The 22,782-nt window shown below is 42.0% G+C and overlaps 4 protein-coding genes and 1 pseudogene across 4 annotated transcripts; 3 read left to right on the top strand and 2 right to left on the bottom strand.

Moving 5' to 3' along the window:
* The first annotated feature begins 14,907 nt into the window (after positions 1–14,907).
* LOC134451077 (histone H4) lies at positions 14,908–15,263 on the top strand. The gene has a single exon (XM_063201235.1). It carries the CDS (start codon positions 14,919–14,921, stop codon positions 15,228–15,230), a length of 312 nt encoding a protein of 103 aa, XP_063057305.1. The 5' UTR covers positions 14,908–14,918; the 3' UTR covers positions 15,231–15,263.
* Positions 15,264–16,249: 986 nt separating this feature from the next.
* On the top strand, positions 16,250–16,830 carry LOC134451047 (histone H2B 1/2-like). The gene has a single exon (XM_063201185.1). It carries the CDS (start codon positions 16,260–16,262, stop codon positions 16,632–16,634), a length of 375 nt encoding a protein of 124 aa, XP_063057255.1. The 5' UTR covers positions 16,250–16,259; the 3' UTR covers positions 16,635–16,830.
* Positions 16,831–16,929: 99 nt separating this feature from the next.
* Positions 16,930–17,826, bottom strand: LOC134450970 (histone H3-like; annotated as a pseudogene).
* Positions 17,827–18,665: 839 nt separating this feature from the next.
* On the bottom strand, positions 18,666–19,070 carry LOC134451100 (histone H2A-like; the record flags this gene model as incomplete). Its single annotated transcript, XM_063201274.1, has 1 exon — positions 18,666–19,070. A coding segment is annotated over one exon (357 nt), but the record flags the coding sequence as incomplete, so codon positions are not given.
* A 322-nt stretch (positions 19,071–19,392) lies between these two features.
* si:ch211-113p18.3 (uncharacterized) lies at positions 19,393–22,306 on the top strand. The gene is made up of 3 exons (XM_063201052.1): positions 19,393–19,831; positions 20,759–20,837; positions 21,250–22,306. Exons 1-3 carry the CDS (start codon positions 19,594–19,596, stop codon positions 21,317–21,319), a joined length of 387 nt encoding a protein of 128 aa, XP_063057122.1. The 5' UTR covers positions 19,393–19,593; the 3' UTR covers positions 21,320–22,306.
* The last annotated feature ends 476 nt before the right edge of the window (positions 22,307–22,782 follow it).

The following is a 22,782-nucleotide window of genomic DNA, read 5'->3' as shown; positions in this document are numbered from 1 at the left end:
CATTAAAGGCTTTTTAATGTAACTTATCGTTTGGGCACCTTATTTTGGAGTGCCTGGATGAACTCTTCTCTCTACATGAACTGATCCCCGATATCCAAGAGCACCCAAAAGCTTAAATGAACAGACTGAAGACTGCTTGAGCTTCCAGCCACCTGTGTGCCTTTCATTGCCAAAATAATGTTCTGACTTTTATCTAAATTATTTGGTGATATCCCTCACAACAGTGCAACAGCACATAGGCCTAATGGCGGGAGTTTTTCCCTCAGCACGTAATGAAAGCTAATCGGACGTCTAATGACAGGTGGTGCTGACGGACAGCGCACGAGGGAAAGAAGTTGCAAACTTGATCGTGTTCGGTTTCGTCAGTCCAGCGGAACACTTCTGGCTCTAGAAAATGAATCTGTATTGCAACAAATCTAGTTAGGCCTAGGTCTATATAGGCTATCCAAGATATTTAATTTAGATATTTAATTTAGTTTTCACCACCTCGTGAAGTGTTTAGACCTGGCCTATTTAATGTCGCTGTAAATTGGTGTAATGTAGCAGAAAGTGCGAGACATTCGTTGGACTCGTTGCACGCAACAAGTTGTGAAATTATTTCTTAACGGTTTTAACCGCATCATTCGCGACTCTCGAGCAGTTTGAGAACTGAGAAGAATGAGAGAGAGAGAGGGCAGTGACTATACCATGTCACTGAGACTATGTGTGTGTGCTGCGCCTACTGAATCCAAGTGCAGAAAAAACATATCCATATAGATTATTACATAATGCACCATGTTATTACATTTCCATCAAAAAAAAAAAGTTGCGGCCGCATTCCGTAATAAATTTCGCATTTTGTAATAATTTATTACAAGATGAGAAAAAAGTTATTACGAAATGCGTTCAAGAAATGTATTACGAAATGCGTAAATTATTACACAATGCGGCGATTGTCACCACATTATGTAATAATTTGTTACATTATTACATATTGCACCGTTATTACATAATGCGGTGTTACATGTGTCTTAAGGGGTTAAGCGAGGCCTTTCAGAGGCTTTTAGGCTGCTTGCACCACCCTGACATATTCAACTATTTTCAACTAACAGTAAGCATCTATGCAAAAGTGGAATATATGGTTGTATTCTGACAAGCCTGACAAGAAATAATCTGAAAGGAAATTGGATGTCATACAAACATGTTTTATTTAAATTGAGTATAAACACAACTGTACAAAAAAACAGGTTTCAGAGGTCTTCAAAAAGTGCAAGAAAACACACAATAAATATATCTAGCCAAGACTTTTGAAGTTTGAATCTTGTAAACAAATGTGTTGGCTGCATAAAAGTAGAAAGGGCATTTAGAAATGTTTTGTTGTTTTCATACAAAATGCAAAAAAGAAAGATCAGACCTCTGAGTGTTATAATGTAGACCAGTCGCATTCTACACACTACATGCATAATGACATACATTAATATGCATGCATACATTAATAGGCTATTAGGCAGCGGGCCAAGAATCATAGCTCATCTAGAAAATGAGTTTCGTTGTGTCCGTTTAGTGGCAACTTAAAAACATGTTTTCTTGATCAATTTGGGGGTGCTGAATCCAAATCTGCCTGTTGCCACGGCGTCAGCCTGCACGTTTGGCCACCACAAGGGGCGCTATATTCATTTTTGCTTATTTATGGGTATAAACAGAGTTTTAAAGTGTTCTTTCCTGTTCAGTTATAACATTTTACAGATTGCTTTGTAACAACATTTTCCATGAAACTGAAGACTTGGTGTGTGTGTGTGTGTGTGTGTGGGGGGGGGGGGGGCAGGGGGCTAGTTCAAACTGACTTAAAATGCTGGTTTTGGAACGTTTCTTTACTTCAAGCCATGTTTTTCTCTTAACATGACAGTTAATTGGTTGAATTATCGAACAACATACATATACATTACAATCTAGACTCAAGATGGAAGAAAATACCAAAATATGACACATAGGCTGCGGACCAGAAGTCATAGCTCATCTGGAAAATGAGTTTTGTTGTGACCTCTTAGTAGCAACTTAAAAATATGTGTACTTGTTCAATTTGGGGGTGCTGAATGCACATCTGTCTGTTGCCAGGGCATAAACCTGCTCCCTTGGCCACCACAGGGGGCGCTACTTCGGTTTTTACCTTATTTATATACCGGTAAATGCACAGAAAAGTGCACGTATAGATTTGGCACAAATATTCATTAGTGTGCACTCTTTAAAAAAATGCCCTTGGCCGCGCAGAAAATCCAAGCTGTAACTATATGCAGTAGGCCTACCCTACACTCACGAGAGATGACCAGGATTTGAAACAGGTTTGATTCTTGCGGCGATTGCTGATAGCCAGCTGGTCCAGCGGTGGATTGCGTGTCGTAACCATACACAAAACCAGGCGAGACTCGCTCTTGCAGACAACATTGCTCTGCGAGAAAGATCATCCCTTTCTTCCTGGCGATTCATCTCCTTTGTCATCGTCCCTCTTTTCCTGTTAGTAATTTGGACCTGGCATGTTTATCCCCGTAATTTGTAAAACCGGCACTCAAACGTGCGCGCAGCACTTTACAAAGACGCAGGTATCCTCTCTATCAAAGGAACGCTTTCTCCGCGTGTGGTGTGCTAGATTTTCCGTATCCTCATGGATTGGCAAGACCTGTTGGGAGACTTCAATTCAATTCAATTTACTCCCGATTTTGTGGAGATATTATGCTATTCATCAAAATGTCAGGACCACATCAACGTTAGTTTGGCAAATGTAGCCTAACGTTGGCATGCTGATGCAAGGTCGACGGTGAAACAATGACGCAGGAAAATAATAATCGATCTACTTCCCCAAGCATAGCCTACTGAAAATGCCCAGCATGTCCAACGTGTTTTACACATTCAAATAGGCCTACTCCCACTAAAGACATCTCCCAAACTCAACGACGAGTGCTGCCAGTGCACATTTCGCCCCTAGCACCACACACGTGGACAGCTCGCAATGCAAAAATAGGTAGGCTATATAGGTAATATTTGTGCTGCCATTTTTGTTTCAGTTTTGTAACGAGGATTATAGCAGCTGAAGACTTGATTTCTTCTAGCCTACGGGAATGCTTTTTTAGTTTGGTATAATTACGGACAATGCAAATAACTGTTTTTTGTGACATGCGGACATTTTTGGAGGGAATATAATCGAAAGTCCCGCCGCCTGGTTTATTGTTTTGTGACGTGCATGTGGATGAGCTTTATTGAAGTTTCATGTAATAGGCCTACTGAGCAGTGAACTGAAATTGAAAATAGACTATATGCCATTTTTACAACATGGCATTTTTCTCGGGTGCTATGAGTTATTGTTTTGCACCGAGTAGGAAACGTTTGACGCAATGCCACTCACAACAAATTACTGAAGAACAATACTGTATACATGATACAGTCTGAAAAGGAGCTGTGATTTCTTATTCAAAAACATGATTCACAAATACTAAAACTGCACAATATAATGTCAAAATCTTGACAGGACTGAAGTAAAAGGATTAAGCAGAACTGTACTTCACATTTGCAGCTTCACTAGACTATGCATATAAGACCAAGCCTGAGGCATGTGCACCTGCCGCACTTAGCAAACTTTTACTACTCTTTGCAATGGCTGCCCTGTTCATTCTTTGCCAATCTTCTCCCGTCAGTTGGATTTCATTTCTTTGAGTTCTGGTTGGCATATGCTTCAAAACCCACAGGCACTCTGCTTGATTTGTTGCATATTATGTAGTATGTTGTATCAGTGCTGCTGCTGTTGGAGGGATGTCTTCACATGGCCTTCCTGCAAAATACTTAATGGCTCGCATCACTCATACAATCTGCAGAATCTCTCATTCCACTACTTTCCTTTATCATTGGTTTTGAAGGCTGTGACCATGTCATAGCATGTAAAAGCATGGCAGAACAGCATGTATTAGGCCTTCTCTTGTCCAATTGTGTTGTAAAGTTTGTGGATGACAATGAATTGAAGGCTCTGGGTTTGGCCACACATCAGCCTTAAATGTTGCACATCTAGACTTGAGTGGAGAAAATTGCCATTGGTATAATTTGGCAGGGAAGAGTAAGAAAAGGTCACACCATGCATTAACTTTCTTTTATTATTACACAGACGAGGTTCGGCGATCTGCCTTACCATAATTTGGCATGGGAAAAGATGTGGCTATTGGCTTCCTCCTAGGACCATGTAAGCCTATCTCATTCAGAGAGAGTTTTGGTTCTACCAAGTCTGATGCCGACGGCAAAAGATATACAGCTCCCAACTTACTCAGGAAAATCTCAACATCATCAAAGTCGACTTGGTCAAAGATATCAAACACAATCAATTCTATCGGAGATGTAGGGTCTCGCGTTTCCAGCACAGCATCATGCCAATCATTCCAATGTCCTTACCTACTGTACAACTTGGCCAAAATGGAAGGACTGTAAATGCTGTGTAGTTAAAAAGAAAATAACTGTGTGTTCCCCCAACTTGTCAACTTGGATAACAACACCTTTGCCAATTTCCTCAGTGGAATTTAAAAGCCACCAATGCATCAAAGCACCAATGAGTAGTCAGTACACTCCACTTGACTTGTCAGAGGATGGGAAATGAGGCTGTTGAAAGTTTTTTAGAATATATCTGCTGATAAGGCCGAGACTAGTTAGAAAAACCAGCTGACTGGGGATAGGAAACTAATTGAAAGTGTTCTGGGTAATTGGGTCTCCCATTACAGAGAGTAGAGAATGGCTCAGACGGGTGTATGCTACATGTCTTATTTGTCCACTGTCCAGCCTTACACAGTTCTTTTCGAGATTTTGTTATAGGACTACACTTCTAATATTTATGTTGTTTTGCTTTAAAAATGCCATCGTGCAAAAATAGCAGATCTTTTTGGTCAGACTCTATGATAGGATAGTGATCAAACAGATTTTTTTTCTTAAAATAATTGTACAGCAAATCAGTTAATATAGGCTAAGGAGTCATTGGTGGAAGGTGGGCGGCCATCTTGGAATTCCCTGAGGCCCGCACCCTTTTTTCAAAGAGTGGATTCTGATGAACATTTTGTGCCAAATTGCATGCTTGCATCATTAAGTGAACTATTCCAGGCCTTTTTTTACAAGTGGAGAGGGTGGCCATGTTGAAAAATTGTGACCACCTTGGATTTATATTTTTATATTTGCATAATTATCATAATTATAAATAATAATAATACTATACAACTAATAATAGAGTCTTACTTAAAATGATGAGAATTTTGTCTTTTTCAATTTTGTGAAAACCTTTGACCCATAATTGGCAATTAGGCCTACTGTATTCTACATTATGTCTATCAGTCTTGAGTGAAAGAGTCATGCAAAGGCAAAAGACAGTAACTAAGTTGTGATTATGTGTTTTGTGTTCATAATTACAATCAGCCATGATCTGCTAATTATCATTCATGTTAGGCAATGAATGTTGAATTAACAATTAACGGTTTACCTGTGGTACGTTTCTCACCATACAATTTCCTTATTTTACAAGACATCAACAAACCATTCACAAAGTAGGCCATGTTTAATAGAATCTACACATCAACTTCACCACTTTTTCCTATATGGAATTAATAGTAGCTGCAGTGCATTTCAAGCAGTTCAATCGCCTACCAAATGGTGGCGCTATGCTTGACTGCCATTTCACTCATAGGCCATGTTTAATAGAATCTACACATCAACTTCACCACTTTTTCCTATATGGAATTAACAGTAACTGCAGTGCATTTCAAGCAGTTCAATTACCTACCACATGGTGGCGCTATGCCTGACTGCCATTACACCCATAAAGAAATATTGATAGGAATAATACACACCTATATGTGAAGTTTTGCTATTGTGGATCACTTCAAATTTATTTGGTGACACTTTTCTTGTTGAAGAGGTCAATTTTAATTGCAATCCTACATTACCAAAAATCGCTATTTCAACCTTTGTTTTTCATATGAATGTGCAACTTTTGACGATGGCAACAGTTAGAATATTGATTCATGCACTCTGATGGATATATATGAGCAAAAACCAAGTTGCCACCTGATCACTCCGACGAACTTGCAAGATAGGATTTCTGGCCCACTGCCTATATGTGTTTACTCTTTTTTTATTTATATTTGTACCCCTCTGACAGGGGTGGGTGTAATATGTTTGGTTTGCATTACCATTTTGAACGAATGTTTGCTGGTTGGTATATGGGCCAAGATGAAGAACTATAGGCCTACTAACAGAAGCTGTCCGCATATCTTACATATTTCCTTGTTTAGTGTACATGTGTGTGTGTCATTTGTCTGTCTGCTTTGCTATGTTTTGGTGTACATCACACTCTCATGTCCAAGCAAAAGTTCTCTTGAAGAGACAATAAAGGATTATCTTATTATCTCATAATAATAATACTCCGTGGAATAATTGTATTACTCATTATAATGATAGAAAAATACAGTTGCAAAAACCCTATGCATAGATTGCATTGACAAGACATTCTGTCGAGATGAGCTATCAATAGCCGAAATCGAAGGTGAGCCTATCGAAACCCTATAAGTAGCCTAATCTAACTGCATTTCACCTAAAAATGCTGATTAAAAACTGGAGAATATTGAACTTCTGCGATTTGCACTCCTGATTACATCCTGAAACATGGCTGTGTTTTGTAGGCTACACACGCACAACTAGACTGCATTTCCGCAGAGACAATGCTATTAGTATGCTTGCGGCTTATGCACACACACACACACACACACACACACACACACACACACACACACACACACACACACACACACACACACACACACACACACACACACACACACACACACACAGGTGCCTTTCAGCAATGGGTGGGTAGGGAGAGATTCGAACCTGCAACCCTCTGACAGACCAACACCCTACAGTCAGAGATTCTTTAAGTATATAGAGATATGCCAATGTAATAGGTTGCTATGGGCACCTAACATGACCAGGTTCCGGTCTGCCTAATTTTATCACCTGCTGGTCCTTATGATGGAGTTAAACTGTTGAAACATACTACAGAATGCAATTTGTCCTTACTATGTGGCAGTAATTGAAGATCTCCCTTCAAAATATAATGCATGAGTGCCTTTTCACGCTCTTAAAAAAACCTTTTATATCATTCAGCACTTTATTTAACTCTACAGATGAGTGAGAACAACTTAACCAATGTACTACTGCACCCCCATGCCATCATGGAGGCTGACTTTTGAAGTAAGCAATAACACAAGTTGGATGGCCCATTTTCACTGTAGCACAGGATGTGTACAGTGGCAGTGGCCTAATGGGTAGGGTGTTGGTCTGTCAGAGGGTAGAATAGAGAAACTTTATTGATCCCCAGGGGGAAATTCAGGTGTCAAGTAGCTACATAAATACAAACATAGACACAGACACACAGACACACAGACACACAGAGACACACACATGCCAAGAGGTTTCCCAATCGGGCCAGCTCTGGCATCTCAGGCAGTCCAATCCCCAATAATGATGTCATTCTTAGTGTCCTTCTGTATACCGTTAAACAGTTGAATGGCCCATGGGACAAAGGACCTCCTTAGCCTGTCTGTCCTGCAGGTGAAAGCACGGAGTCTGTGGCTGAACAGACTCAGCTGGTTACTGAAGGTGGTGTGAAGGGGTGTAGCTGATTATCCACAATACAGTCCTGTCTGTTCAGGGCTCTGCTCTCAGCTTTTGAGGTAAGAGTCTCCAGCTCCATGCCCACCACTGACCCCGCGTCCTAACCAGTCTGTCAAGGCGTCCCGCATCTCTCTTCCTAATGCTTCCACCCCAGCAAGTCACAGCATAGAAGAGCACACTGGCCATGACAGACTGGTAGAACACAAGCAGAAGTTGGCTGCAGACATTCTCTTCCCCAATAGAAACAGGCACCAAGGGCGGGGTGGAGCGCCTGAAATCGATCACCATTTCCTTGGTTTTGGTGGTGTTCAGGTGCAGCTGATTGTTTTGGCACCATCCTACAAAGTCTTCCACCAGTCCCCTGTACTCCTCTTCCTGACCGTCTCTTATTGCAACTATTAACCTGTCCAAATCAACTCTATTTGTCCATAGAACGGTGATTGCTGAGTAATGTGCAACATAAACTATTCCTAACACTGTGCGCTGCCATTGCTGTGATGACATCACGATTGTCAATGGGACAAAGTCGGTTTGCTTCGCTTTTGCCCCAGCTCGCGACTTGAACATTCCACTTCAACAGGCGTTCCAATGCATTTCAGCAAGTAGGAGGTCAGAAACATCCCATTTCCCAATCCTGGGGAACGCACCATTATATACCCCACAATTGCAGTGTCGTCTGAGAATTTCTGCATGTGGCATGTCCCAGAATTGTAGCTGAAGTCAGTCATATACAGGGTGAAGAGCACGGGGGAGAGCACCGTTCCTTGTGGTGCTCCTGTGCTGCTAATCACTGTCTCAGATGTAATGTCACCCGTATCTGGGGTTTAAGAAAGTTGCACAGCAGCACTCGTTCAAAAGTTTTCATTAGGTGTGAGGTGAGGGCAACCGGTCTGTAATCATTAAAGGGGACCTGTTATGCTTTTTCATGTCCACTACTCATTTATTGGGGTACACAGCATCTGTTGTATGTAAAAATGTCACAAATTGTCCTCTTCGGGGAGAATTTCTCTGCCGCAGGAACGTTATTTCTCAACTGCCACAGAACGCGTGGTTGGGTTTTCAACATTCTATAGCTTTTGTTTCCGGTACGGGTCTACGTCATGCTGTACCTAACATTGCTGCTTATGGGATGGAGTGTTGACGATGTCACAGACCACTTATTAATTGCAGAGACAGTAGACCTAATGCGCATTTGTTCATCGCAGCCACATAGCCTAGGCTTATCTGAATTTGACAGTATTGTGATGAGATGTATCCTATTTGTGAATACACCACTCAGTGTACAAAATAGTGTACAAGAATAGTGTAGCCTACAAGGATAGTGTAGGATTTCGCCATCCACAAGTTTATTCCATTACGCATGTTTTTCTTTTTCAATTCATAAATCGGCTCCGTCAATAGGCTACAGCATCGGTCTAGACTGGAGGCTACACTCACCTGTGGCCCAAGTTATATATTTTTGTTTCATTGTGATATTAAAGCTGCATTTTACATTGATAAAATACCGGTTGGTAGGCCTATGGCTAACGGGTCAGAAACAGTTGAATGAGGAAGGTCGAAAACAGGCAGAACGCGTTAACGCAGTTGCGCACTGAGAATCCAAAACACTTCCAAGTGGGTGAAAGACTCGAATCTCTCCTTTCTCTCTCTATTCGCTTCAGGGCCGTTTTGCATATGCTGTTGGCAAGACTAACTTTTGTCCGGTAAGATGTGAAAACCCTACACTTGTATTGCCGCTTGAAGCATAACATTAATTAGAAGACGTGCGCTGATGTTATCCAAATAGGTATCACGACATGACCAGCAGCCGTTTGCATCAGCAATGTTGGCAAGGATTAGCCAGTTAGTATAGCCTAGGCTATGCGTAGGCTACAATTCAGTAATTAAAATGCAACGCAGTTTTGTTCATCATATCTGCAAGAGCAACGTGGATATTGGCTTGACGTCGTTTAAAACTGGTCGAGTCGTCGGGCGGCATGCCAAAAATAATGAAACTGAAACGGATAGGGCCTATTGTTATATAAAAAAAATCCTGTCCTGTCTATAAATGCGAACAAAAAAACCACGAAACCGAGACTAGGCCTAGGCGTTATTATAATACCCAATATGAAACCAATCCATCGAGGACTGCCCATTGCGCTTCCAATCCAGTGGGCGCATCATTTCTGCCGGGGACTAAATAGAAATGCAGTTACTAAAATGAAACCATGCACCTGAAAATACCTTGAAATGTATTTTTATGAAACATAGCCTATCACCATTGTGCATTAGGCCTACAGACAACGAGCAAAGAGGAACTCATTTTTAAAAGCCAACAACGCGTGCGCTCAGTAGCCTATTCAGTCTGGCTTGCAAATAGACCACAGGACGAATTTGAACACGGAGTTCATATCACAAATAGGGTGTCACGATATCACTGACAGACGTTGAATTGATAGGTTTGAGTCCGACAAGTCGTGCCCTTGTCTTACTGGGCGCACTCTTTCAATTTCGGACTGCGTCTTTGACAGCCAGATGGGGGCTGCCGCGGGAGCGAAGAAAATGTTCACAACTTCGCTGAATAAATAGGCCTATCCTTTGAACTGTGTACAGCAATTGCAGATGATTAGCTTATTGGATAGCCTATTTTGTGAAGGTTAACCTGTCATTAACAAGGGAATGTGATCTGATTTCAATCCCAGAACATTCTTTGTGTCTTCAAATTTCCACCTGTCAACAGCAGATCTAGACTTCTCCCACCTAGACCAGCACGACACTTGTCTGTTTGCGAGCAGTAAACTTGGCTGATAACTTCAACTTTAGGGCTACAGTATGCAATGCTAGACAGCGGGTTAACCAATCAGGCCCCTACTGTTGCGTTAATAATGTTTGAGATAAAGATTCTTCAGCGCAGGATATCAGAAATAAACAAGACAGCGCAGATGGCTATTAGTTTTTTTTTTTTTTTTTTTTAAATATGGTCACAATCGCGTTATTACGCATCATATGCAATATGCGTATTATTTCATGAAACCTCAAATCGGAAGCAATAGCCTGTACCCAGCACTTTCAACCCTTTCTCAGATTAATGGCAGCCTAATTGTCCCAAGCGATTTTGAAATCAAACTGAAGCCCATGCACGGAAGACTCGCATTGGATAGGGACTGGGTTTCAGCAAATGACACAGCAAGGTGCCCAAATAACAACGTGGGACTTGTGATGCGTCCTTTTCAGATTAATTGTGGACATTGGGTGAACTATTTGGCTGTCAACTTTAGACATAGGCTACAGGGTTGGATTCCAGGTCAAAAACAGCTGTGCTGCTGACGTAATATTAGTAATAGAATGCTTGATGAAACGCTCCATGCTGCGTCGAGATTTCAGAATGTTGAAGGGTCTAACATTCTGCACTTCCACGCGTTTCAAACAGGCGGCGTAGGGTGCATGTACACAATGATAAAAAATAATGGACATGAAAACAAGTGATCATTCAAAATTAACTCCACTAACCACAGTAAAGCAAAATATTAACAATGAAAGTTATTCTAAATAGCATAATAGGGCACCTTTAAGTTCTTTGTGGTGAGTTTTCTTTAGAACAGGTACCAGGCATGACGTTTTCCACAAGATAGGAACCTTGCCTTCTTGTAGACTCCTATTAAAAAGGTGATGAAGAGGCTCAGCTAATTCCTCAGCACATGTCTTTAGCAGTCTTGCACAGATGCCATCAGGGCCGGCCGCCTTGGATTTAAGTCTTTCCAGTACTCCTCGATCAGTGGTGATTGCCGGGGGTGCAGTAGTGCATTGGTTAAGTTGTTCTCACTCATCTGTAGAGTTAAATAAAGTGCTGAATGATATAAAAGGTTTTTTTAAGAGCATGAAAAGGCACTCATGCATTATATTTTGAAGGGAGATCTTCAATTACTGCCACATAGTAAGGACAAATTGCATTCTGTAGTATGTTTTAACAGTTTAACTCCATCATAAGGACCAGCAGGTGATAAAATGGCAGGCTGGCTTTCCTACAGAAAGGAAAACATTGCAAAACATGACCAGGAATACACCCACCATTTAAGCTGGTGAAATCATGTCCAAGATAGGAATTAACACTGTTTTTTATATAAAATCATCTCATCGGTTAATGTATTTAACTGTTAAGTGTTGTCTTTTGTTTTGTTTTTAGTCTTCCTTGATATTTGCTGCCTTTTATTGTCAATGAATCGCTTCTCGGATTGGTGTATAGAATTTTCGTTCATACACACACACATGCAACGTTGTAGAACTTTGGAACTCTACTGTCGCCTGGGCAACCGCAGCCTAATGCTGCTGTAGCAGAGAGAGTAGAGAGAGAGAGGTTCCATTGACCCATTGCTTCCGGGTTCTATTATTGCAAGGGGGAGGGGGGGGATCCCCCTTTAGGCAGACCTAGGCAGACTTAAGGACTGTTCTATTCAATGCTTGGAATATTATGACACGCCCCTTTAGGCAGACCGGAACCTGGTCATGTTAGGTGCCCATAGCAACCTATTACATTGGCATATCTCTATATACTTACAGAATCTCTGACTGTAGGGTGTTGGTCTGTCAGAGGGTTGCAGGTTCGAATCTCTCCCTACCCACCCATTGCTGAAAGGCACCTGTGTGTGTGTGTGTGTGTGTGTGTGTGTGTGTGTGTGTGTGTGTGTGTGTGTGTGTGTGTGTGTGTGTGTGTGTGTGTGTGTGTGTGTGTGTGTGTGTGTGCATAAGCCGGAAGCATAAACCTACTAATAGCATTGTCTCTGCGGAAATGCAGTCTAGTTGTGCGTGTGTAGCCTACAAAACACAGCAGGTGTTCAGGATGTAATCAGGAGTGCAAATCGCAGAAGTTCAATATTCTCCAGTTTTTAATCAGCATTTTTAGGTGAAATGCAGTTAGATTAGGCTACTTATAGGGTTTCCATAGGCTCACCTTCGATTTCGGCTATTGACAGCTCATCTCGACAGAATGTCTTGTCAATGCAATCTATGCATAGGGTTTTTGCAACTGTATATTTCTATCATTACAATGACTAATACAATTATTCCACGGAGTATTATTATTATGAGATAATAAGATAATCCTTTATTGTCTCTTCAAGAGAACTTTTGTTTGGAGAGTGTGATGTACACCAAAACTTAACACAACAGACAGACAAATGATTCACACATGTACACTAAACAAGGAAATATGTATATGTGTGTAGATATACGGACAACTTCTGTTAGCCTATAGTTCTTCATCTTGGCCCATATACCAACCAGCAAACATTCGTCTAAAATGGTAATGCAAACCAAACATATTACACCCACCCCTGTCAGAGGGGTACAAATATAAATAAAAAAAGAGTAAACACATAGCCTATTAATGTATGCATGCATATTAATGTCATTATGCATGTAGTGTGTAGAATGCGACTGGACTACATTTTAACACTCAGAGGTCTGATCTTTCTTTTTTGCATTTTGTACGGAAACAACAAAACATTTCTAAATGCCCTTTCTACTTTTATGCAGCCAACACATTTGTTTACAAGATTCAAACTTCAAAAGTCTTGGCTAGATATATTTATTGTGTGTTTTCTTGCACTTTCTGAAGACCTCTGAAACATTTTTTTTTGTACAGTTGTGTTTATACTCAATTTAAATAAAACATGTTTGTATAACATCCAATTTTCTTTCAGATTATTTCTTGTCAGGCTTTTCAGAATACAACCATATATTCCACTTTTGCATAGATGCTTACTGTTAGTTGAAATTACTTGAAAATGTCAGGGTGGTGCAAGCAGCCTAAAAGCCTCTGAAAGGCCTCGCTTAACCCCTTAAGACGCGGCTTTATACATTTGTTGTTACCAGTATGGTAATGACCAAGTCGTGGTGCATTACTAAAACACATGTGTTGTGTCATAGTATTGTAGTGCTATGGTAGTTACATTTCAATGACTATTACAGCGTGCCACTGGAGGTACGGTGCGCATTAAGGGGCTACGGTTGTAACACTGTAGGCCTACTCCTACTCGTGTGTTATGGTGCATTCCCCAGAGGTAGGACCTTCTCAATAGGCAACAAGGAGTCAGCTACCTCCCACTTGAAAGCGTTCCAACCAGCAAGCTAACCAAACTACAAACATGGAGGGACAAAAATACATATCCACTTGTCAGCAATGTCAGATAGATGTCAGCAATGTAAACAATGAGGTGTAAACAACACCATGCGTTTTTATTCATGCAGCAGCATTTCATCTTTGAGAGAGGCAATTGCAATAACTACACCTTAGAAAGGTTCATGGGCGGTTTTGCAACTGTTAACCTGTCCAAATGAACTCTATTTGTCCATAGAATGGTGATTGCTGAGTCATAATGGTGCATTCCCCAGAGGTAGGAGCTTCCTAGTAGGCAACAAGAAGGCAGCTACCTCCCACTTGAAAGCGTTCCAACCAGCAAGTCAAACAAACTACAAACATGGAGGGACAAAAACTACATATCCACTTCTCAAAGATGTCAGCAATGTAAACAACATCATGCGTTATTTTCATTTAGCCGCATTTCATCTTTGAAATACGCAATGTCAATATAACTACACCTTTGAACAGTTAACAGGCTGTTTTGCAACCATTAACCTGTCCTAATCAACTTTATTTGTCCATAAAATGGTGATGTGCAACATAAACTATTCCTAATACTCTGCGCTGCCATTGCTGTGATGACATCACGATTGTCAATGGGACGAAGTCGGTTTGCTTCGCTTTTGCCCCAGCTCGCGACTTGAACATTCCGCTTCAACAGGCGTTCCAATGCATTTCAGCAAGTAGGAGGTCAGAAACATCCCATCTCCCAACCCTGGGGAACGCACCATGTGCAACATAAACTATTCCTAACACTGTGCGCTGCCATTGCTGTGATGACATCACGATTGTCAATGGGACGAAGTCGGTTTGCTTCGCTTTTGCCCCAGCTCGCGACTTGAACATTCCGCTTCAACAGGCGTTCCAATGCATTTCAGCAAGTAGGAGGTCAGAAACATCCCATCTCCCAGCCCTGGGGAATGCACCATTACATTGTTGCTATTAGAAGGGCACTGCGCATGTCACGGCGTGATGGGTAGCTTTCGTGCTCCCGCCATAACTCTTTCGAACTCACAAAGGGAGGGGCGCTTGGCCCTAGTAAGCCTGGTTTCAAGCAGGTCTTCTTGTCTGGTACAGATAAGCGGGGCTCACAATAAAAGGGTACTAGTTTTTGTGATTACCAAGAGACAACATGAGCGGACGCGGCAAAGGAGGAAAAGGTCTTGGAAAGGGTGGCGCAAAGCGTCATCGCAAAGTTCTTCGCGATAACATCCAGGGAATCACCAAGCCTGCAATCAGGCGCCTGGCTCGCCGTGGTGGTGTGAAGCGTATCTCTGGGCTCATCTACGAGGAGACCCGTGGTGTGCTGAAGGTGTTCCTTGAGAACGTGATCCGTGATGCCGTCACCTACACCGAGCATGCCAAGAGGAAGACTGTCACAGCCATGGACGTCGTCTATGCTCTGAAACGCCAGGGCCGTACTCTGTACGGTTTCGGAGGTTAAATATCGACTCGCCCAAGGAAACCCAAAGGCTCTTTTAAGAGCCACCCACATATCTTAAAAAAGCTAATATATCCATTGTGTCCACACTCAAGTGAAGGGAACATCTGTATGAAAAGATGTAATGGTTGGTTTTGTTCGGGACGTGGAATGAACAATTATGTTTAGGCCTTCAATATGAACAACTATGTACACCAGCTGCCGCAGAATTTAATGTAAGGTAATTTCCATCATTATTATAGGCCTACATTGAAGCTTTAAAATTCAACTTTGTGTTCAAACCATTCACACGACTTGTAGTAAAGATTAAATCAATTTGGAATTCCTAGTCAGTTAAACTTGTTATTTCAAGTTAGACCATGCCCATTGCCCGTGTAGAATGATTTAACTGTATCATTGCACCGTGACTCATCTTTTTTGTGTAGGACTTTCCCAGCAGTTTTCCTATGAGCTGCTCGTGACAAAAGCCACATTCCACGATGTGGTTCATTGTGTAAATGTATATTTTGCAATCGTGAAAACGGTAGTCAAATGGTCAGAAATAAAGCTCAATAATTTCCCCCTGGGATCCATAAATGATAGCCTACTCTACTCTAAAGCAGAATGAATAATGTAGGCAGCTTATTAGTGCAATAAGGTCTGCTATTTGCCATTTAAAAAAACTTGAGCCTACATGCTCGCTGCATACATGCACTTTCTGTAACTTTTCAGGCGCTTTAAGTTAATCTGACTGGAATATGCTGCTCGTAGTACTTCGTTGAACGTAATTTATTTCGTTAAAAAGTGCGGGAAATGGTCAGTGTGCAATGAGGGCAAACTAACGTTGGTGGGTAGTGTGTTCTTTGAGACAGACGGAACGTCCCCCTATTTCAAAAGTAACCAATCATCGCCTCTGAAAATTGAGGGAAATGGCTCATCGGATTGTCTTGGAGCTCAGCTTGTGTCGACTTGAAGTGAGGTATTTGCATACTGGTGGGTATAAAAAAGCAGAGCAACTGCGCTCTCTATCGTTGTTCTAGACATCTACTAACTATGCCTGATCCAGCCAAGCCTGCGCCTAAGAAGGGCTCCAAGAAAGCCGTGAGCAAGACCGCCGGAAAGGGAGGCAAGAAGCGCAAGAGGACCAGGAAGGAGAGCTATGCTATCTACGTGTACAAGGTCCTGAAGCAGGTCCACCCCGATACGGGGATCTCTTCTAAGGCCATGAGCATCATGAACTCCTTCGTCAACGACATCTTCGAGCGCATCGCTGGTGAGGCTTCCCGCCTGGCACATTACAACAAGCGCCACACCATCTCCTCCAGGGAGATCCAGACCGCAGTGCGTCTGTTGCTGCCCGGTGAGCTCGCCAAGCACGCCGTGTCCGAGGGAACCAAGGCCGTCACCAAGTACACCAGCTCCAAGTAAAGAGTTCTACCACCTTTCCCCAACCAACGGCTCTTTTAAGAGCCACCCAAAATCTCATCTGAAAGCTATTCCATATCCTACAGAATGACGTTTGTATTATGTGATGAAATGAAGTCTTCAACACACATGCTCACAACCAAAACCACCAGTCCATACGATGGCAGACTTGAATGTAGGCTACTGTATAATTCGCCAGGTCTATATTCAGGATTACGCGCAGTAAGATACTGGAGTCTCTCCCAGTTTAATTTTTATATTGGGCCTCGCATTAGTAAGTACAACATAACGCCTGGTTGAACTTGTAGGCCAATGAAAGTACGTGTGTACCAAGTGTTTTAAGTTGACCAAACTTAATATGTGAAATCCGCACAACTTCAGTCAAGCAGCCCGGACTCGTAACTTTTTTTGTACGCCCTGCTTTACTTTTTGCAGTATTGGATCTTGATGATGCGTGTCATGTGATGTTGCGAACAACAGTGTAGGCCTACTGTAATTGGCCTACAAATTAGATTACATTTAAGATTGGGGAATATTTTCTGAAAAGTACGACAAGGATGTATTGGCTAACGATAATAACAAACATCGACTGCTCGGCCAGCGTGCGCTCTCGCTGTAGACTCACACGTTGTGTAGAATGTTAATTCATGGGTTGATGGTCTTGGCTTCAAAATATTATTGATTGCTGCTATTTCGCACTGTGCAATGCTTTTTATTGCCACTGGCTAGGTAGAAACAATGCTTTCATAGGAAGGTGTGGGTGGCTCTTAAAAGAGCCGTTGTTGGTTTAAGGGGAAAGACTTAAGCACGCTCTCCGCGGATACGACGAGCCAGCTGGATGTCCTTGGGCATGATGGTCACTCTCTTGGCGTGGATGGCGCACAGGTTGGTGTCCTCGAACAGACCAACCAGGTAAGCCTCGCTAGCCTCCTGCAGAGCCATGACAGCAGAGCTCTGGAAGCGCAGGTCGGTCTTGAAATCCTGAGCGATTTCCCTGACCAGACGCTGGAAGGGCAGCTTGCGGATCAGCAGCTCAGTGGATCTCTCTCAGGGCCACCGTTCCTGGCCTGTAGCGGTGAGGCTTCTTCACGCCACCGGTAGCTGGTGCGCTTTTACGCGCTGCCTTGGTGGCGAGCTGCTTCCTCGGGGCTTTGCCTCCGGTGGACTTGCGAGCGGTTTGCTTGGTTCTTGCCATTGCTGATCTTCGTTGGATTCGTTGGAAGGAACGAACGTGAAGATGAACGAGAAGCGCATGCTATTTAAGCGCTACATCCGAGACTTGCCTCCAATGACGTTTCCTCACCAGTTCCCTCTGATTGGACTTCATCTCAATGGCGCTTAAAATGTAAAGCATAGAGCACCGCCCCACCGACAGTGCAATGTTAGTTCTATTCAATAGTGTTAAAGTAGTCAACAAGCACTTTTCATCTCTAACTATCCCACATGCACAGTGTAGGCATACTCACTGCTCGACCAATACCATTTATTTACCGGTGTTAAAACAGTTAACAATTACTTTTCACCTCTATCCTACATGTGAACAACACGTGTCCTTTCAAGCTACGCTATATTGAAACCACAGCCACCCTAAATGCTTTTGGGTTCCATTGTGCTTTGGCGCCCACACCGCAGCATTCTCATCTCTGTCTGAAACATTTTCAAGTGGAACGTTTAAATGCATTCATCAACACACAAGATGTGTATATTAGCTGATAGTCGTGGATGAATGCATAGCAACTGACTGTGCTGGCGTCTAATGCGGGGAAACATACTTGGACAGTCAACGAGTCTTTGTATTAATAATAGCTAAGCAATTCCCTTCCGGTGCCTCATATATCGAGCGTCTTGGCACATTCTTTTTTTTAGCCCGTTTAGGCTATATCAGTAGAAGGCCAGTGTTTTGGAGATAGTGATAGTAACCGAGCAATCTCCATTATTCATGATATAACTATGTCAGTATATAGCCAATTTATATGTATATTTTAGTTTCATCATGATTTGTCAGACATTGAAAATAGCTCTTTTCTGGATGTGTGGGTGGCTCTTAAAAGAGCCTTTGTGGTCAGCGAAGTCGGGGCAGATTTACTTGGACTTCTCGGTCTTCTTGGGCAGGAGCACAGCCTGAATGTTGGGCAGCACACCACCCTGAGCGATGGTGACTCCACCGAGCAGTTTGTTCAACTCCTCGTCGTTGCGCACGGCCAGCTGCAGATGGCGGGGAATGATACGAGTCTTCTTGTTGTCACGAGCGGCGTTGCCAGCCAACTCCAAGATCTCAGCGGTCAAGTACTCGAGCACTGCAGCCAGGTAGACGGGTGCGCCAGCTCCCACGCGCTCACCATAGTTGCCTTTACGCAGCAGCCTGTGCACACGACCAACGGGGAACTGAAGCCCAGCCCGGGATGAACGAGTCTTTGCCTTTGCCCTTGCCTTACCACCGGTTTTATATGGAGAGAGATCAGTATCATTATTAAGAAATGAATGTCACACCACTCACCAATATATTTCGTGATCCACAAACAAATGTAATAACATTCGCAAATATAATTCATACATTTCATGATCCACAAACAAATGTAACAACATTCACAAATATAATTCATGATGCACAAATGAATGTAACCCCATTCACAAATGCCAGCGCAGTTCTATTAATTTGCAAACCGGTCTACATATATTCACAAGCCCTATACATATTTGTGACTTCCATTGTATTTGTGTGTGGATTTTTGAGACTGTCCTGACGGTATTTGACACACAAATGTGCTCAGCCAATCACATCAGCCGGCGTTCGAGCGTAAGGTTGAAGACATTGCGCTTCTATTACGCAGAGAAGGCTACTAGTGCTAAGCCACCATAGATCTGTATAAATAACTGGAAGTAGAGCCATTACTGAAGTGCTGCCTGACGTAAACTCGGAAGCGTATGAAGTTACTGACTTTCACATCATCTTTGTACAAATATGTCTGGATCTGGACTAACGTGTGCCGTAATCGGATGTCACAATAACAGCAGAAAGCTAAAAATGTGGAAAAAGAGCGTATGTGCGCTTCATAGTCCACAGTTTAAAGAGGATTGTCCTTGTTGTGTGCCCTACGGTGTACACCGCTTCCCCGGCCGTGCTGAGGATGAAGACATTCGCAAGATGTGGATTAAAAACGTACACCGAAAGGACTTTGCCCCCAAACAAGTATTCAAGGGTATGTATTCTTATTTCTAGGTGGTTAGTGTAGTTAAGTATTGTAAGCCAGTGTCTATGTAACATAAACTGGTGTCAACAATTATTTAGCTTGGCTAGCTAATTCTAGTTACTATTATTTAGCATTCTTTCATTAATACTTAAGTTTCCCCAGGAGTGGGAAGAGCACCATGAGCCCCATGGTTATCTGTGCTGTGTGTCATGGTACATTTGTGTGCTTATTTTCGATTATTTGTGTATGTGTGCCCTTTGAAATGAAAATGTGACCCTGGCAACTTAGCTAATTATTTTGTTATGCTAGCGGAGTTTTGGCAAGGCTAGCCAGGTTACACTGACTTTAATAAGAAGTCAGGCTAGGTTTTGGTAGCACCATGAGCCCCATGGTTATCTGTGCTGTGTGCCATGGTACATTTCTGTGTTTATTTACGATTATTTGTGTATGTGTGCCCTTTGAAATGGAAATGTGACCCTGGCAATTTAGCTAATTCTTTTGTTATGCTAGCGGAGTTTTGGCAAAGCTAGCCAGGTTGTGTGACTGACTTTAATAAGAAGTCAGGCTAGGTTTTGGTAGCTTTTGTTTTGTCCATAACCTAGCCCAATTTTATTTTCATCTCATAAATCGACCAGCATGTTTGTATTTGTAATAATGTTTGCCATTCTATTGGAAATAAAGTGGTGGGGACAAGCTAGGTTCATCTCAAAAGTGGTAGGCCTATGGACATGTCCCCAACACCCAGACTGAAAATTACACCCAGACTGAAAATAACCCTTCCTCAACAAAAGATAATTTTCGCTATCCAACCTCAGTGTACATGTCTTGCTTTGTCCTGTATTTTGTCTAATGTCTGTGAGAATGACTGTGAATGAATTTCATGTGTAACAGCCAATTATATATTTTTTTATCTCATCTTATTCCCACCCTCCTTAGGTGTTTGCGGAGTACACTTCCCTGACGGCAGACCAACGCAGGAACACCCATATCCCATAATATGGGATATGAATATAGTGTAAGTTTACATGTATATAACAAATAACTTTTTTCTTAATTACCTTAACCATATGTTGTTAAAGTACTTTTGGAGCGATTTGCCTCCAGACGTTAGACTCTCCCATCTGCCACTACTTTTTAATCTAGGCTAAAATAAAAATTAAAAATAAAAAAAACACACACACACATTTTCTTAACTTAGTTCTTGACTCTTAGTTGTTATGCTTTCTCTCCTTAAGGCACTGCTTTTATGTACCTACATTGCCTTTCAACACTTGTGTCTTATATTCCATGCAAGAGTCTACATCTGCTAATTGTAATATAATGCAATGTGAAGTGAGATTTAAAGTGTTCTGTAGGACAGTGGCGTTGTAATTAACTGTTTTTAAAAGCTGTTGGTGTTTTTTGTTCCTTCTTATATTTATTCTCAGAAAGCACCATCATGTGGAAGACCACCCCCAAAGAGATGTCTCCAGCCCCCAACAGAGAGACTTGGATTAATGTTGAGAGGATTATTGTTCAATACGGTGTAGAAACACTTGGTTCAGTTATATGTATATATCTATCATCTTTCAAGAAATCCTTCCCCTCAGCTGTGACCATACTGAACAAGAGATGAACTGTCCAGCTGCAGCATGCATGTATTGTGTGGTCTTGTCTTTTTTTTTTTTTGGTCAAGCCTTGTCTAATGTCTGTGAGAATCACTGAAGCCACGCCAAAGACAATTTTCTTTTTCATGGGTGTAACAGACAATTAAGTTTTATCTAATCTAATCATATCAATGAGAATCAGTGCACCTGACAAAGGTATGACATACCGTATACTGTAGGCTTAAATGCTTAAGAAAAATGAATTAACCTGGCGGTTTTGAATTGTTTATTTACACAGTTATTAAAATGCATACAGATAGTGAATTTAATATAGTTCAATACTGTGTGCTTACTTGATGGTGTTTTTTATATGTGCTGAACTGAAAAACAACCTAGCTACTTGTGCTCAATATCCAACTGCAGCATTGTAGTTGCAGGTGGGGGGTGGTGGTTGTTCAAATTTGACACACACCTTACATTGGTCCACTTTACAAATGGCCCCATACACTAAATGACTCTTGCTGGTGTGTTTTTTACTTGGCAACTTGTTATTAATCACTAATGTTCTTAATGTCATTTCAATGCAGCTCTTTGTGAGAAATCTGGGCAGCCATGGCCTAGTGCAGGGATGTCAAACTCAGGCCCGGGGGCCAAATCTGGCCCGCAGAGTCATTTCATTTGGCCCGTAAGATCATTTCAAATGTGTATTACAGTTGGCCCACATACACCATTAATATATAGCATAAGACCTGAACATAAAATGTAATGTGTCAAAAAAAATATGAGTGGGCTGGGCATAGGCCAGTAAAACAGCTCACACTACTGCAACAGAGTATCTGCAGGCACATTTGAACTACGATGGGAATCTGTTTGTGAAATTTAATTATGAGATTAAGTGTGTTTGCCCAATTTAAGGCCGTTGTAAATATTGAGTTTGGCCCGCGACTTTGTTCCAGATTTGTATTTTGGCCCTCTGTGAGTTTGAGTTTGACACCCCTGGCCTAGTGGTTAGAGAGTTGGTCTTTCAATCTAGGGGTTGCTGGTTCGAATCCCCCACGACCTCTCCCTACACCTCCATCCATGGCTGAAGTACCCTTGAGCAAGTCACCTAACCCCACATTACTCCAGGGACTGTAACCAATACCCTGAAAAATAATAGTTGTAAGTCGCTTTGAACAAATGAAAGCGTCAGCTAAGTGAAATGTAATGTAATGTAAAATCTTGCTGCAGTGTGTTGTGGAATAGACACAGGAGCTGACCTGTGGTGTCCAGTCTTAACAGAGAGCTGGTGCCACTGTCACACATTCAATTTAATTAATCATTATCCCCCTTATATTGATTGGGAAATGTTATACTGGCTTTTTTTCATTACCT

This window comes from Engraulis encrasicolus, chromosome 1 (assembly GCF_034702125.1).
Source record: "Engraulis encrasicolus isolate BLACKSEA-1 chromosome 1, IST_EnEncr_1.0, whole genome shotgun sequence".
NCBI lineage: Eukaryota > Metazoa > Chordata > Actinopteri > Clupeiformes > Engraulidae > Engraulis > Engraulis encrasicolus.
The sequence above is the reverse complement of the archived record's forward strand: the minus strand, read 5'-3'. Positions and strand labels throughout refer to the sequence as shown.